Source organism: Grampus griseus, assembly GCF_964374135.1.
Source record: "Grampus griseus genome assembly, chromosome: 11".
Lineage (NCBI taxonomy): Eukaryota > Metazoa > Chordata > Mammalia > Artiodactyla > Delphinidae > Grampus > Grampus griseus.
This window is the reverse complement of record NC_139005.1, coordinates 44,549,930-44,567,001: the sequence shown is the minus strand read 5'-3', so window position 1 is coordinate 44,567,001 and position 17,072 is coordinate 44,549,930. Positions and strand designations below refer to the sequence as shown.

The window sequence follows — 17,072 nt, the reverse complement described above, 5'->3', positions numbered from 1 at the left end:
ATAATTTTTATTGACGTATAGTTGATTTACAATGTTGTTAGTTTCAGGTGTACAGCAAACTGATTCAGTTATACTTATACTTATAGCTGTTTTTAGATTCTTTTCCATTGTAGGTTATTAAAATTTCTAATCATCTTATTTCTACTCTGTGCCCACTAAGCTAATAGTCTCTTACAAGCTCTTATCAAACTCCACTCCACCCTTTCCTACTACCCTCTCTTTATAAGTTTTCATTCTTCAAAGTCATTACAAAAAAGCATCAACGTTATGAAAAGTAAACACAGGACTCAATGGTTCCTAACACTTTTTTTCCTGAACTTTGTCGATGCGTTGTAGAGCACAAAGTGTTACAAAGATCAAATGACTTAGAAATTATTCTTTTGAAATCTTGAATTGCTTCTAGGAGGTATATGATTTCAATCCTCCAAATGAATTCCCAGGCACCATTGAAGCTGACTTGCCCTAATGAAGTGTTAAAAACTAAATAGATAGGTTGCTTACACTTCTGTATGCCCATTTTGTTTCTTTGTTCATTTGTTTTTCTATTCTCCTCTTTTAAAAAATGATAATTTTATCTTTGGAATGCACGCAAAGAAACTTCATCATATTCTTTCTATTCTCCAGTCCCTCATATTTCCCTCCACATGTTGAAAAGTGTGCTATTGAAAACATTAGCTAGATAGAAAGACAGAGAAATAGATACATAGACAGATTGATTTTTTATTGATAATTACATTTATAATTCAAGGAAACTTCAAATGTTCAGAACATTTACAATCTGATGAAAGCTTAAAGACACTTATTGTTAACTAATAAAAATGGCTAAGCAATGATATCACAAATCTGTGATCCATTATTATATCCATTAGAATGACTGGATTAGTAAAAGAAACAAGTGGAAGTTGGGTGGATTATACTGGAGCTCAATCTCTCTCAGCATAGAGAACAGCTGATGGATAAACAATTGTTATCCACAATGGATGAGTCCAGCAGATTCTTATGGGCTGCATAACGTTATTTCTATCTTTGGAAAGGGAAGTTAAAAATAAGGCAAAACTACAGAATAGAAACACGTAGAAGCATTTTAACTTTTTTCTCATTCATCTACCTTGTACTAAATCTCCAATGAGACACTGAATCTTGCTAATTTAATTTTTTTTTTGCTAATTTAATTTTTAAACTGAAAAGAGAATCATAGATACCTAACCTCTTCTGATTCTGGGTTTCCCAGCTTCTATCATGAGCTGGAGTGTGAAAGTGACAGGGACCGGCAGGAAATGCCAAAGAACAGAGTTTTTAGGTACTGAGGTCCAGTGTGTGACAAGGGGACAAGGTTTGAGAAGCCAGTACAAATGGACAAATATTTGCAGAGATTACATCTCTTACTGATAATAGGGGAAAGCCAATATCTACTTTCTTCACCCGACAGAGGAGTAGGCAGAACAGGATCGAGGAGCTACCAAATCTATCAAAGCCGTATTACTTCTTAATCACCAGACTTTGTGGTAATTTGGGGCTCCCTATTAAATGGGTGGAAATCAGGCAGAGGAAGACCTGAAGATGGAGAAGGTCAAGAGGGAACAATTGGGTTGCATTTCCTGTTTCTCAGTCCTTTAGCTAAAAAGAACAGAAGTTTGGAGGTGATAGATGAGGTTCTTCTCCCTGAGTCCTGGGCTCCTTTTGGACCACAGTCCTTACGGAAACGGTTTGTATGTTTCTGGTTTCTCCCGTCTCCAGTGCACTCTGCTCCGGACATGCGTGGTCTCAGACTCATCATGGTACCAGCTGAGCTACTTCTTTGCTGCTTCCTGCTGCACGCTGTGGATGCCATTCCATATGGAAACCAGACAAACGTCTTGGTGCATCTTCACTCATCCTTGGGATCCTGGCTACCTTCCTCAGCCCCATTGTCTTGCCGGGCCCTGCTCCCCAAATCCCTGCCTGGCTTCACCCACATGGCCCTTCTCCCCAAGTTCCTGGTAGGCCTGCCCCTGATGATTGCCTTGGAGAAAGCTGGCTGTCAAGCTGATGTACGGGTCCTGCAGCTTCAGCTCTACCGCCAGGGGAGTGTAAAGGCGACACAGGTCCTCATCAGACATCTTCAAGAGCTCGAGAAAAGCAGAAGCACAGGGACGGGAGTGTCAGTGGATGCCCTGGCCTCTGCTCTGCAGCTGTTGGCCAGGGAGCACCCAGACCCAGAGAGGGCCCGACGATCCCTCTCCATCAAGGACTGTGAGCAGGAGCAGGAGCAGAGTGTGCACAATGTAGTCCAGCTGTTGCCAGGAGTGGGAACCTTCTACAACCTGGGCACAGCATTGTATTATGCTGTTCAGAACTGCTCGGACAAGGCCAAGGAACGAGGCCGAGACGGGGTCATAGATCTGGGTTATGAACTTCTGATGGCCATGGCTGGATTGTCAGGGGGGCCCACGGGAGTAATGATCAGTACTTCACTTAAACCTATAGTGAAGGCTGGGGTTCAGCGGGTGATCCAGTATTATAATGAGAGAGAGGTGAACAGCCCTCCACCAGAGACCAGCAAGGAGGTCTTGGGGGGCACCTCAAATTGAGTCACCTGGAAGAAACAACTACCATGGCCCCTTTGGTATCAGTAGTAAGTTCAGTTCCTTACTGGCAGTGGACCTTACTCTATGACTATGGCTTAGATCCTAGGGATGGGAATACTACTGAGATATAAAAGAAGGTGGTATGGAATTCCTTGGCTGTCCGGTGGTTAGGACTCCACTCTTTCACTGCCCAAGGGGCCAGGTTCAATCCCTGGTCGGGGAACTAAGATCCCCGTAAGCTGCGCAGCAATCAATCAATTATAAAAGAAGTGGTGGGACTTCCCTGGCGGCCCAGTGGTTAAGAATCCACACTTCCACTGCAGGGGGTGCGGGTTTGATCCCTGGTGGGGAAACTAAGATCCTGCATGCCAGCGCAGTGCAGCCAAAAAAAAAAAAAAAAAAGGTGGTAAACATGATGACTGGATCTAATATTCTGACAAGTTGTACGTGTGTGTTCAAAATCCAAATCTCTGATTTTTTTTATCAGGGAGGAAGGCAGTACTGTAAAATGTAGAAATTTTAAAGTTTGTGGTTTGGAATCAGAGGATTTGGCTTTGAATCCAGGCTCCACTTGTTAGAGCTTCAGCGACCATTGACTAGTACCTTCTTTCTCCAAACTCAGTTTTTTAAATTTCTAAAGAATAGTGATATGCAATGGGTTTCGTGGAAATTAAAAACGGTACGGTGTCCTAATGCTTAGCACGGTACCAACAATAAATAGGCTTTTGTGGGTTTTGTTGTTATTACTTAAGCCCTCCCCTTCCTGTCCCAATATGTCGAAATTCCGTCTCGCTTGTTAGCTCAGCGCCTCCAAGGTCCTGAGTCAGTCTCGGTTCCGCTGCGTATGTGCGGGTTCTCGGAAATCAGCTGTTTCAGTCCTGAGCTCTTCTGTTCATTGGATTCCTCCCTCCGCAGATACGGGGCAGGGCTTACTTGAGCTTTCCTACCAATCGCTGCAGTTAGAGGTGTGGTTTCAGCTCCGCTTGTCCCGCCTCGCGGAGAAGGAGGAGTTGTGGTGGCGCCAATGAACTCACAGCCTGGAGAAGAGGTTGGCTGAATGGCAGCCAGTGTCGGGGCGCCTCTATGGGAATGGCGAGTTCCGGGGTTCAGCCGCTCACTCAAGCCTGTGGCAAGGGGGTGGGTTCGAGAGGCGGGCCGAAGCCGAGGGCGGCGCGGGAGGCCCTGGTGCCAGAGCTGTCTCTGGGAACCGGAAGCCTGGACCACAGCTACTGGAGGGAGCGGGGGCTGAGACTCTAACCAGGTACCGGCCCTGAGAAGGTGCGTGGGGGTGTGGGTGGAGGCGGGGGTTTCTCTTTGAGAGGGCAGGCAGGCCCTGGGGGGTACGCCCCGCAGGATTCAGACTCTGTCCCCAGGTTGAAACAGGAGCTGTCGCCTCCTTCATCCTCCTGTCCAACCTAGGTCCCCAACCGTAACGCACCCCGCCCTCCAGAAACGCCCCTGCAACTTCCAAGACCCGAAACCTGGCATTGTTGCATTGGTTCAGTGTCTTGGCCAACGCTTTTACCTTCCGGTCTGTTATTTTTGATTCTTACCAAAAAAAAGAAAGAAAAAACTAGAGTTCTTTTCAGAAAAGCTTATTGAGCACAAAATACGCGCCTAAAAGAGTGTTGGATAACTGGAGAAAAAAGGAGTTTACAGCCCTTAACCTCCGTGCTTGCAATCTATTTAAGAAGGCCAGGTTTTTTGGTTTTGTTTTTCGTATTTAAACCTCAGGGTTTACTTGCCGCCTTGCTTTATTAATACCAGCCAATTAGTTCCTTAGGAGCTGGGGCCTCGTCGTTTGTTTTTTAGTGTAAAAAGTCAAGCACTACTAAAGGGTTAAAGTGAAAAGTAGGAGCCCCAGCCCAATTCTTTACTTCCCTTGTTCCTGCTTCCCAGAGGTAGAAAGGCAGCTCATGATTATTTGTACTGGTGGAAAAGAATCTTTCCCACCCCAAGCATTTGATTTGTAATAAAATCATGTGACCTTTTTTTAGACCACAGACGTGGGTGTTAATTCTTTTTTGTTAGGTTCAGGCTGCAAGATGTTTTGATTTCCTAAACAGACAGATGGCAGTGGGCGGGGAAAGGTAGGGAGAAGGGCTCCTCCCAGCCTGCTTGGTGGCAGGCAAGAACAAGTTTTGAGTGAATTTTCTCATGAACTTAATAATCCACATGAAGAATCAGAGATTGACAGAAGTCATAAAAGTGTCACAATCTTAGGGATTCAGTGACCCCTTACACAGTATTTAAATATCTTAAACATCTTCTAGAGAATGGAGCTCCTCCTTCCAACATGGAGAGCAGTTTATCTCCAAGGAGGTTCAGCCTCTGATAAAGCTTTGGGGCCAGCCGGGATAATGCTGAAATAAATACTTAAGACTGAGACTTCCCTGGTGGTCTAGTGGTTAAGACTCCACGCTTCCACTGCAGTGGGTTCAGTCCCTGGTGGGGGAACTAAAATCCTGCATGCCGTGCGGTGTGGCCAAAAATAAATAAATAATTTAAAAAACCCTCTTTTTAAATACTTAAGACTGACCTTTAAATGCTCCAGCATAAGTGAATACAAACACGAACAAATAAATTTAAAATAAATTCATTGGGGGAGATAGATGACATGAGATTGCGGAAGTGTCATACATGTTTGTTGAAGCTGGATGATGGGTACATGGATGATCCTTGTACTATTCACTCTACTTTGTTGTGTGTTTGAAAATTACCATTGAAACAAAAAGGCCTATGTATTGGAGCTCTTAAGTAGTACTCCCTGGAAGAATATACGCCAAACTGATAATATTGGTTACTTCTGGAGAGGAGGAAAAGGGACCAAGATTGGGAGTGGAGTCAATCTAGACTTTACTTTTTTTCTGTATTTTTTCTTACCTGTATAATTAAACATTTCTTAAAATTTGTAATAATAAACAATCACGAGACTGTGGATGGTTTAGTCCAGCAAAATTTCCAATTGGGAACATGCGTCCTTTAGGCTCAGACCCCAAATGGCGCAGTGGGAGATGCTGCAGAATCTTGACAGCCCATTTCAGGATCAGCTGCACCAGCTCTATTCAAATAGCCTCCTGCCGGTGGACATTCGACAGAACTTGTCTGTCTGGATTGAAGATCAGAACTGGTGAGGCCTTCAGGAAGTTGGGGGGATGAGGAAAATGATTTCTTTCTTCTGAGCCCCCAGGATCCTGGAGACACCAAGGGCAGGAAGGGGTTGGAAGGCCTCAAGATGGTAGCAACCCTGCAGAGATACTAATCCTTGTCCTTCCTGGTCCCTAGGCAGGAAGCTGCACTGGGCAATGATGAGGCCAAGGCTAATATGCTGTTCTTCCACTTCTTGGACCAACTGAACTATGAGTGTAGCCGCTGCAGCCAGGACCCTGAGTGTTTGTTGCTACAGCACAACTTGCGAAAATTCTATCGGGACATTCAGGTACTTGGAGGAGCCAGGAATAACAAAGTAGGAATGGCAGCTGAGTGTAGAGGAGTACGTTTTAGGGTATGGAACATAGAACAGGACCTGGAGGTTCAAAGGACAGGGGAAGATCTGGGGAAAATGGGACAGAGTCTGGACTCGGGAGATCACTGGCAGAGAGAAGGACATAGTCTAGATGACCTGTTTGGAAAGAGGCTAGGGTTTGGGGGACCAGTGGTGAAAAGGGGTAGGGCCTGGGACCCTGAAGAAGGGGAGAATACTGAGGTCACTGGTGGGGAGGGCCTGAGGTGGTAGTTCATTGATGGTAGTTAAGTTAAATCAGTCCTTTCTCTTTTCCTACTGCAGGCCTTTCCCCAGGGTGCTACCCAATTGGCTGAGATGATCTTTAATCTCCTTCTGGAAGAAAAAAGAATTCTGACCCAGGCTCAGAGGGCTCAATTGGTGAGAACAATTTGGTGGTGATGTTGAAAGCTCCTGGAGTAGAGAGGGATCCTGCAAAGGACTCAGTAAATTTGCCTCAGAACAAGATCCCTCCACATCCTGTGGTTTCATTTCAGGCCTGGATTTCAGGGATGAAAGGTCAGAGTTGAAATGTGCTCAGAGCCTCTTATTTCAGGAGCAAGGAGAAGAACCAGCCCTTGCAGCACCTGGGGAGAGCCAGCAGCATGAGATTGAATCCCGGATCCTGGAATTAAAGGCTATGATGGAGGTTGGTAGATGTGGCAAGAGCCAGGGTGGGCAGGACTCAGCCTGCCTCCTCTCACAGAAGCAGCCTCATCAGGGTCTCATCTCCTCTGCAGAAGCTGGTGAAATCCATCAGCCAACTGAAAGACCAGCAGGATGTCTTCTACTTCCGATATAAGATCCAGACCTCAGGTAGAAAGCACATTGAGGGGTGGGAGAAAGGTGCCTACTGGGAAGCCAAGGGTAGAATAGAGCAGAAGGGGAAAGCCCCAGCAAGCAGTAATCACCTTCGGCTGCATCTTGCTGGTTACAGTCCTGCTGCCATTGCAAAGCTGGAGGTGCCAGGGTATGTTGTAGAGGTCAGGCTGGAGGTGTAGCTGAGGGACAGCTAGTGAATGTTGGAGGGGATGCTTGGGAAACTGCCTTAGCAGATTGAGTGGGCTTCTGGTTCTAGCAAGACCATTCAGAATTTGCATGAGGGCCCAGAGGTGCCTGTGCTTTGGTTGGTTCCCCTTCTTCTCCCTTCAGAACTCCCCACTCCTGACTCTGGCTGAGGTCTGGGCTGGGAAGGAGAAGGGGAGGAGCCCTAGGTCTGAGCATTTGTCTCACTCCTGCTCCTGCTGTCCAGCAAGGACACCCTCTTTGGACCCCCATCAGACCAGACAGCAGGACATTCTGCAGGAAACGCTCAATGAACTGGACAGAAGGAGAAAGGTGGGTGGCAGAGGACAGAGGGAGTGGGCAGCAGGGAACTGGGGAAAATGAGGCATCGGGAGCCCGGGCCTCCTAGCCTTGGCTTCTTTGTCTCTTCATCCCTGGTTGAATGGTGGAGGGTGATGGTGAGAGGCTCTCAGCACTCACTTTATGTCTTTCATAGGAGGTGCTAGATGCCTCCAAAGCACTGCTAGGCCGATTAACTACCCTGATTGAGCTACTGCTGCCCAAGTTGGAGGAGTGGAAAGTTCAGCAGCAGAAAGCCTGCATTGGAGGTCCCCCGGATGGAGGGTTGGAGCAGTTGGAGAAGTGGTGAGAGGCACCTCCCCACCCTCGTGCTCACCTGGCCCTAGTCCTACCTACCCCCTGTGCTTTGTAGGTTATAATGCCCTGTATATGACAAGAGATATTGCCCTCCTTAATCTCTGCTCCCCAGGATGATCCCAGCTCCCTTGTCTGACTGCAGCTATGCTCTGCTCTTCATTCTCACCACTCAGGGAGCCCAGAGCCCAGTCTTTGCTTTGGGGAAAGTAATGAATTGATCCACAATCCGATTTCTCCTTCCTGCTTAATCACCCGAGAAATATCGTTTTACCTTTTTTTCAGTGCAGTGAATATAATGCCAAAAAAAAAAATTACCAGTTACCTTAATATCCAGATGTAGCTACTATAATATTATTAAACAAAAATTGAATCATACTGTTCATACTGTTTTGAGACCTGTGGGTTTGTTTGTTTTTTTTAACTTGGCACTATATCGTATTTACCCATGCCCATGATACTTTTATTTTTTGCATCTTTTGGCCATGCCACACAGCATATGGGATGTGGGATCGTTCCCCAACTAGGGATCAAACCCGTACCCCCTACAGTGGAAGGGTGGAGTCTTAACCACTGGACCATCATGGAAGTCCCTACGCATGATACTTTTTTTTTTTTTCTTTTTTTGGCTGTATTGGGTCTTCGTTGCTGTGCGCGGGCTTTCTCTAGTTGTGGTGAACGGAGGCTACTCTTCATTGCGGTGCACAGGCTTCTCATTGCGGTGGCTTCTCTTGTTGTGGAGCACAGGCTCTAGGCGCGCGGGCTTCAGTAGTTGTGGCACGTGGGCTCAGTAGTTGTGGCTCTTGGGCTCTAGAATGCAGGCTCAGTAGTTGTGGCGCACAGGCTTGGTTGCTCCGCAGCATGTGGGATCTTCCCGGACCAGGGCTTGAACCTGTGTCCCCTGCATTGGCAGGCGGATTCTTACCCACTGCACCACCAGGGAAGCCCTAAACAAATTTCTTTATTTGTTTTCCAGTAAACTCCTTATTTTATATTAATTTTATTGTGATGTAGAAAAAAATAACTAATGTGTCCTTCAACATATTTGAAAAATACCTATTATTTAGATATTTTGTCATGAGAAAATTTATTATAATTTAAACTATTAAAAATATACCATGGGGGGGCACCCGTGGAATGAACTGGGAGACTGGGATTGACATATATACACTATTGATACTATGTATAAAATAGATAACTAATGAGAACCTACTGTATAGAACAGGGAACTCTACTCAATGCTCTGTGGTGACCTAAATGGAAAGGAAATCCAAAAAAGAGGGAATATATGTATACATGTAGCTGATTCACTTTGCTGTACAGCAGAAAGTAACACAACATTGTAAAGCAACTATTCTCCAATAAAATTTAATATAAAAAAATAAAAATATACCACTCTTCAGATAAATTGAAAACAGTTATATAGGGCTTAGAGTACAGGATAAGTATTTACATTACAGTTGCACATGTATTCATCATTTTGTACAGGGGTTGGCAAATTATGGCCTGTGAGTGATTTCTTGCTATTTTAAACAGTGCTACAGTAAATAACCTCATAGCTCCATCTTTATTTACATCTCCAGTTATTTCTGTAATGTAAGTTATCAGAAGTGATATTCCTGGGTTAAAGTATATATTGGATTGGCCAAAAAGTTCGCTTGGTTAGTGAATGCATTGTTCGATAAAATTCTTGGTGAAAACGAAAAATGCGTTTTTTGTTTTTACTTAAAACTGAATGAACTTTTTGGCCAACCCAATACCTTTTCTTGGTGGTGATGCTGTTACTGTGTTGTTCTTTTGTTTCATTGTTTTTAATACAAAGAGCTGTATTTCTTTTTCTGATTGTAAATATAAAATATACTAATTGGAAAAATTTCAGAAAACTTACAAGAGAAAAAAAGTAAAAATTACCCATGTGCATAATCTGATCATTCAGAGGTAACCACTATTAATGCTTTTCAAAAAAAATTTTTTGATATGGACCATTTTTAAAGTCTTTATTGAATTTGTTACAGTATTGCTTCTGTTTTATGTTTTGGTTTTTTGGCTGTGAGGCATGTGGGATCTTAGCTCCCCAACCAGGGATCGAACCCACACCCCCTGCATTGGAAGGTGAAGTCTTAACCATTGGACCACCAGGGAAGTCCCCTGTTAATGCTTTTGAATACATTTTTCCAGATTTTCCTGGTGCATATTCACAAATATACATCTATTTTAAACAGAACTCAGATTATATCATATATATACTGTCTTGTAATTTTTATAATTTAATGTTTTTGAAAATTTTTTCTTGTCAAAAATTTGTGTCTATATCATTTTTAATGGTTGCATAGTATTCCATGATGTCAATATGCCATAATTTACATACCCAATACCAATTGTTTCTAATTTTTCTATTACAGAAAACAAAGCTATGAACTATGAACATCTGTCTTTGTCCATTTGTTTGTCTGATTATTTCCTTAGGATATATCTTAGAAATGGAATACTGCAAAATGTATATACATTTTTTGAAGCTTTTTATTTTTTATATATTTTTTGGCCACACCACGCAGCATGTGGGATTTTAGTTCCCCGACTAGGGATTGAACCCGCGCCCCTTGCATTGGAAGTGTGGAGTCTTAACCACTGGACCACCAGGGAAGTACCCTGAAGCTTTTTAAAAAAATAGTTCCAAACTGCTATCCCAATCTGTTTGCTCTTATGTAGTGGATAATTGTCTTCCTGTTACCATATTGCCTATTATTATTATTTCTTATTATATAGACAGTAAAACACATACAACTTCATCCCTTACTAGTTTTATGACCTTGAGCAAGTCACTTTAATCTTTCTGTGCCTCAGCTTTACCATCTGTAAAATAGGGATAATAATAGTACCTACCTCATAGGGTTGTTGTAAGAATTAACCCTATGCATGAAGATGTGTGAAGCACTTAGAATAAAAAGTACATATCAGGGCTTCCCTGGTGGCGCAGTGGTTGAGCGTCCGCCTGCCGCCTGCCGATGCAGGGGACACGGGTTCGTGCCCCGGTCTGGGAGGATCCCACATGCCGCGGAGCGGCTGGGCCCGTGAGCCATGGCCGCTGAGCCTGCGCGTCCAGAGCCTGTGCTCCGCAACGGGAGAGGCCACAACAGTGAGAGGCCCGGGTATCGCAAAAAAAAAAAAAAAAAGTACATATCAAGCATCATGTGAAAGTTAGCTTTATTATGTTAATAAATCTTTTATCAATTTTATATGTGAAAGCGGCTTTGATATTCGTTCCTTAGGTTATGAACAAAGTTGAAAAATCTTTCACATGTTTCCTGGATTCTTTTTTGTCCCAATCAGTTTCTGACTTTCCACATAGTTAAAGGGGAGCTCTTGGAGCCTGTTTGGGGATTCCAGGAAACTGATGGATTCTTTCTCCCTTGAATTCTGTCACCCAGGTTCACAGCTGGAGCAAAGCTGTTGTTTCATCTGCGGCAGCTGCTGAAGGAGCTGAAGGGATTGAGTCACATGGTCACCTATCAGGGGGACCCTCTGATCGAAGGGGTGGATCTGCGGAAGGCCCAGGTCACAGAGCTGCTACTTCGCCTGCTCCACAGGTCTAGAGGCCAGGGAGGGACCTCGAGGGAGGCCAGAGGGAAGGGACAAGGGGAGCCATTCTTACAGATACTGACCTCTATATATTCTCTCCACATCTCCCCAGAGCCTTTGTAGTAGAAACCCAGCCCTGCATGCCCCAAACTCCCCATCGACCCCTCATCCTCAAGACTGGGAGCAAGTTCACCGTCCGAACAAGGTTGGCATTTCAGAACTCATTCCTACTTCCTTTTACCAGCCCTGGCACTGATGCTTTCTGGTTTTACAAATCTTCCCACTCTTGGCTGTTTCTTCTCTCTTTTCCCCTCAATCTCCTTACCTCTTCTAATCTCTTCCCTTGTTTTTTTCAAACATCTGGTCTATCCAGGAGATTGAAGTTGACCACTTTCCCCCATCTCCTTCCCTCCCTTGCAGGCTGCTGGTGAGACTCCAGGAAGGCAATGAGTCACTGACTGCAGAAGTCTCCATTGACAGGTAAGTTGGGGCAGGTGAAGGGTGGGACCAAGGGGTGGCCAGGAAGTGGGGTGGTGGGGTGGAGGAGGCACCTACTCTTCACAACAGGGCCCTGGGGCTGTGTTCTTTTCCCTTCCATCCCTACCTCATAGAAATAGCTCATCTCTTTTGTTGAGTGCTTACTACGTGACATGTAGCTTGTCAAGTACCCAATTTAAAGTTGTCACAGGGGGCTTCCCTGGTGGCGCAGTGGTTGAGAGTCCACCTGCCGATGCAGGGGACACGGGTTCGTGCCCCGGTCCGGGAAGATCCCACATGCCACGGAGCGGCTGGGCCCGTGAGCCGTGGCCGCTGAGCCTGCACGTCCGGAGCCTGTGCTCTGCAACGGGAGAGCCCACAACAGTGAGAGGCCCGCGTACTGCAAAAAAAAAATAATAATAATAAAAATAAATAAATAAAATAAAATTGTCACAGGAACCCCATGAGTTAGGTATTATCAAGGCACTATTCAAATGAGGAAACAAGTTCAGATAATTTATGTCTCTAGTGCAAGGCCACATAGCTGGTGAGCTGCAGATTTGGGTTTGAACCCGGGTCTGTCTGATTCCACAGACCAAATTCCTAACTTCTACACTATTTTGCTTCCCAGTGATTTTTTTTTTCTTTACAGAAATCCTCCTGAATCACAAGGGTAGGTGCCTGACAAGGACACTGCAAATTTTTGTGCACTGCATGACCTGTACCATCACATGTGGCAGCCCTGATGGGGACACAAACAAGGAGGAGGTTGATTTGGGTGGTGTATGGACAGAGGGAGAAGGGGAGGTCTGAAATGAAGTGGAACTTTTGTTATTTTCCTGCTGAGTTTTTAGAATAACTCTGCTCCTGACCTGCATATATCTTCTTCCTCCTTGGAATAGCTTCCGGAAGTTCAACATTCTGACCTCAAACCAGAAAACTTTGACTCCTGAGAAAGGGCAGAGTCAGGGCTTAATTTGGGACTTCGGCTACCTGGTAAGAAGGGATGGTATCTTAAGGTTGTAGTCCGATCGAACAAGCTGGAGGAAGTTCCCAGGCCTTGGGAAGTCCTGAGGGCAAAGCAGGGGTTCCAGGGACCCTGGGGTCCTTGCTCTGGCCTTCTCTCTCCCTCCCCTCAATTCACAGACACTGATGGAGCAGCGTTCAGGTAGTTCAGGAAAGGGCAGCAATAAGGTGAGGCCTGGACAGGGGGTTGGGGGGCAGGAGGAACTTACCAAAAGGCACGCTGATCACTGTGTCTTCTGCTGTCCCAGGGGCTGCTAGCCGTGACAGAGGAACTGCACATTATCAGCTTCACAGTCAGATACACCTACCAGGGTCTGAAGCAGGAACTGAAAGTGAGTGAAAATGGAGTGCGTTTGGGGAAAGACCTAAGGAGGGGTTAAGCAGAAGCCTCTCAGGGTGGAATATTGTCTGCCCTTGACAGATGTCTACAGCTGGAAACATCACATCCCTCTTCTGTGATTTCTGTCTCCTCCCCAGACAGACACCCTTCCTGTGGTGATTATTTCTAACATGAACCAACTCTCAGTCGCCTGGGCCTCGGTTCTCTGGTTCAATCTGCTCAGCTCAGACCCCCAGGTAGGCGGTGGGGGCCAACAGGTGAAGGGTGGCAAGGAGGGGCGTGGAAGCTTGGTGTGAGGGCACTACTTCTGAGCCACCCGGTCCCTTCCTACCTCTGCAGAATCAGCAGTTCTTCTCCAGCCCCGCCAAGGCCCCCTGGGACTTGCTGGGCCCTGCTCTCAGTTGGCAGTTCTCCTCCTACGTTGGCCGAGGCCTCAACTCAGACCAGCTTGGCATGCTGCGGGACAAGCTGTTTGGTACAGACCTTCTTTTCTCTCAGCGTTTCCCCAGCCTTTGTCTGCCCGCACCCTCCATCCTTTCTGTCCCAGGACCCTTGGCCCTGCCTTCTGTCATCTCAACTGTCTGTCTGCCCACAGGGCAGAACTCCAAGACTGAGGGTGACTTGTTGTCCTGGGTCAATTTCGTTAAGGTAACTCTCTGCATCCTGTGCAGCTAGACCTTGGCCCCCATCCAATTACTAGTCCTTCCCCACACCCAGGGCAGTTCCACATCTCTTCCTGCCTTTCCATTCCTCCTTCAGCGAGAGAGCCCCCCTGGCAAGCTACCGTTCTGGACATGGCTCGACAAAATTCTGGACCTGGTACATGACCACCTGAAGGATCTCTGGAACGATGGGTAAGGCCTTGGTCAGCCTCCCTCTCTTCCCTGCCGCCTTTCTCTGCTTGAGACTGGACTCTGTGCGCCCTCATGTGGCAAATAGGGGGAGAGAGCAGAACCTGGTGCCAGGTCATAACCCCCTCACGTTTGCAGTAATAGTCTCCTAGCCCGTATTTGTCTAGCATCCACTGTGTTCCAGAGCCTGCGGGGTGCTTTTTATGAATTCTCTCACGTAATCCTTATAACCTTGCTGGGTGATGGGTGTTGCCACCCTCAAGGGAGGAAATGAAAGCTCAGAGAGGTTAAAGGACTTACACCAGGGGCAGAGCTGAGATTCAAACCGAGGCCTGTCTGACCTCACGCCTATGCTCTTTCCACCACACTGCCTGCCCATTTGTGTAGCACTTTGCCTTTTACAAGGTGCTTTTCATCTGTGTGACCTCACCGCAGCTTCACACCTCTTCCAACCCTGGGAGGTGGATATTGTCAGTAAAGTGAAATGACTTGGCCAACATGGAACAGTTTGTAACAAGGTGGCAGAGCCAGGGCCCAGACCTGGCAGTCTGTCCCTCTACAAGGGGAGCAGGAGGCAGGAGGGCCTCACAGCTGCTCTCTGTGCTGCAGACACATCATGGGCTTTGTAAGCCGGAGCCAGGAGCGCCGGCTGCTGAAGAAGACCATCTCTGGCACCTTTCTGCTGCGCTTCAGTGAAACATTGGAAGGGGGCATTACCTGCTCCTGGGTGGAACACCAAGATGATGGTCAGCTGCCCTGCCCTCCTGTTTCCACAGCCTCTCTTGCTGCCCCTCTGCCTGCCCTTGGCTTCCCTGGCTCTGTCCTGAATCCCTCAGCAGATTTGTTGTTGGGCAGCCAGGGTGGGGAGCTCCCAGGCCCAGCCTCTTCCCTCAAGCCTGCCTGTTCCTGTGTCCACTCTCCAGATAAGGTGCTCATCTACTCTGTGCAGCCCTTCACCAAGGAGGTGCTGCAGTCACTCCCGCTGGCCAAAATCATCAGCCAGTACCAGCTGCTCACTGAGGAGAACATACCTGAGAACCCACTGTGCTTCCTCTACCCACGAATCCCCCGGGATGAGGCTTTTGGGCGCTACTCCCAGGAGAAAGGTGAGAAGCATTGATATACTTCACTGGTAGAGTGCAAGGATCCACAGGCATCCACACATCCAACTCTTTCCTTTCAGCGTGGGAAAACTGATATCCAAAGAAGTTAAGGGCTTTGTCTGTGGGACACTGCTAGTTAGTAGGGAGACATGACTGTCAGGACCACCTGCACTAGGGGACTCTGGGGCTATGTGTCCAATCTCCTGACCTCCCCTGCCTCCTGTGTCTGTCCCCCATAGTTAATCTCCAGGAGCGGAAGAAATACCTGAAACATAAGCTCATTGTGGTCTCTAACAGGTGAGATGTGAACTCTTTGCCCATCTTCCCTAACTCTTTTTGGCTGATATAGTGACCCAAACCTGCCCAATTCCGGTCTCTCCAGCCTTCTTTCCTACTGACCCACACTCCCCAGCCTTCTGGGTTTGTTTCCTGCTCTTTTAGTCTCTCTCCTCTCTGTTTTCCTGCTGCCATCCTTAGGTTGTCTCCACAGGGGTTCCCTGATAATAATAGTCATAATCATTGATGTTAATGGACATCTACTTAATGCCAAGCATGGTACTAGATTTTTTTTAGAACATTTTCAAAATTTAATCCTTATGAGAACCCATTTGAGCCAGTAATGAATGATAACAGCCACATTTAATGAAAGTTTATTATGTTCCAGGCACTGGGCTAAATGCTTTGTGTTCATTTTCTCATTTATTGAATCTTCATAATTGTCCTATGAGGCAGAAGATACTGTTATTACTGTTTTCAGCTGAGGAACCTGAGGTTTAGCGTGGTGAAGTGGCATGCCTAAGATACATGGCTAATCAATGATCCAGGTCTGTCAAATTCCAAAGCCCTGCTTTTAACATCTTACTGCCTCTCAGGTATTATGAGGTATTGTTGTTCCCTTTTTACAGATGATAAATCTGAGGTCAGAGAGGTTAGGTCACTTTGCCTAAGGTCACCCAACTCGTAAATGATAGGATTTAAACCTCTGGTTAACCTTAAGCCCTCTGCTCTATTGCCTTTTAGACTAGAGAGATAGCCTCTGCTTTCTCTACCATTCCCCACTTTACCTAAACGACTGAGCCCTGCTCCTTTGTCTGTATTGGGGTATCCAGACAGGTGGATGAGCTGCAACAACTGCCGGAGCTTAAGCTGGAGCCAGAACTGGAGTCATTCGAGCTGGATCTAGGGCTGGCACCAGGGCCAGAGCCAGGGCCGGGCCTGGACTTAGAGCCACTGCTGGAGGCAGGGCTGGATTTGGGGCCAGCACTGGAGTCCACTCTGGAGCCCACTCTGGAGCCCGTGCTGGAGTCCACTCTGGAGCCTGTGCTGGAGTCCACTCTGGAGCCCACACTGGAGTCCACTCTGGAGCCCGTGCTGGAGTCCACACTAGGCGAGGTGTCACAGAGAGTCCCAGAGCCAGACCTGGGACCAGGACTGAAGCTGGAGCCTATTCCAGAGCCTATTTCACAGCCACTGCCAGAGCCGGATTTGCCCCATGATCTGAGACACTTGAACACTGAGGACATGGAAAGTAAGTGATGAGATGGGGCTAGGGAAGAGGGGACACATTCCCGTTCCCAACTCCCCTCCCTCACCCACTACAGAAAAAGACAGTTCTGAGCTCCTCATTGGAGAAAGGCTTATATCCCTGTGATTTCTTTTATTAGGAAATACACACACGCCTCCCCCGCCCCACCTAAGTGACCCCCTCAGGCCCTGTCTAGGCCTCTGCTGCCATCCTCTCTCACTTTCCCTGCTGCTTTGGGAACTCCTTGCCTAAGATCAGGGCCTGACTTCTTTCTCTGGACTATCTAGTCTTCAGAAACAGCATGAAGATTGAAGAAATCATGCCAAATGGTGACCCACTGTTGGCTGGCCAGAACACCGTGGATGAAGCTTACGTCTTCCCTCGCAGCCATTTCTACACAGATGGGCCCTTGATTCCTTCTGACTACTAGAAACTACATTTTC

General features: G+C 46.7%; 2 protein-coding genes across 4 annotated transcripts; both read left to right on the top strand.

The window, feature by feature from the left end:
* Window positions 1-1,408: 1,408 nt before the first annotated feature.
* On the top strand, window positions 1,409-2,836 carry APOF (apolipoprotein F). Its single transcript, XM_082665479.1, is given in 3 exon segments — window positions 1,409-1,505; window positions 1,738-2,561; window positions 2,567-2,836. Coding segments are annotated over 2 exon segments (939 nt in total). The 5' UTR covers window positions 1,409-1,505; window positions 1,738-1,754; the 3' UTR covers window positions 2,699-2,836.
* Window positions 2,837-3,399: 563 nt separating this feature from the next.
* Window positions 3,400-17,072, top strand: STAT2 (signal transducer and activator of transcription 2). Of its 3 annotated transcripts, none has more exons than XM_082665476.1 (24): window positions 3,400-3,845; window positions 5,554-5,697; window positions 5,853-6,006; window positions 6,355-6,450; window positions 6,626-6,718; window positions 6,810-6,885; window positions 7,322-7,407; window positions 7,571-7,719; window positions 11,157-11,315; window positions 11,420-11,512; window positions 11,728-11,787; window positions 12,437-12,457; window positions 12,687-12,780; window positions 12,931-12,978; window positions 13,059-13,142; window positions 13,288-13,386; window positions 13,490-13,625; window positions 13,746-13,798; window positions 13,910-14,004; window positions 14,611-14,747; window positions 14,925-15,107; window positions 15,344-15,401; window positions 16,214-16,632; window positions 16,917-17,072. In XM_082665476.1, exons 2-24 carry the CDS (start codon window positions 5,567-5,569, stop codon window positions 17,057-17,059), a joined length of 2,667 nt encoding a protein of 888 aa, XP_082521602.1. In that variant the 5' UTR covers window positions 3,400-3,845; window positions 5,554-5,566; the 3' UTR covers window positions 17,060-17,072. The 3 variants fall into 3 exon arrangements, with proteins under 3 accessions (XP_082521602.1, XP_082521603.1, XP_082521604.1); XM_082665478.1 differs by having other exon boundaries at window positions 3,600-3,828; XM_082665477.1 differs by lacking the exon at window positions 5,554-5,697.

Excerpts from the sequence above, each read along its gene's own strand:
- STAT2 (XM_082665476.1), top strand. The coding sequence starts at position 5,567 with ATGGCGCAGTGGGAGATGCTGCAGAATCTTGACAGCCCATTTCAGGAT. Across the intron at positions 13,387-13,489 it reads TGCTCAGCTCAGACCCCCAG|AATCAGCAGTTCTTCTCCAG; the intron begins GTAGGCGGTGGG and ends CTACCTCTGCAG. Across the intron at positions 13,799-13,909 it reads CCTGGGTCAATTTCGTTAAG|CGAGAGAGCCCCCCTGGCAA; the intron begins GTAACTCTCTGC and ends TTCCTCCTTCAG.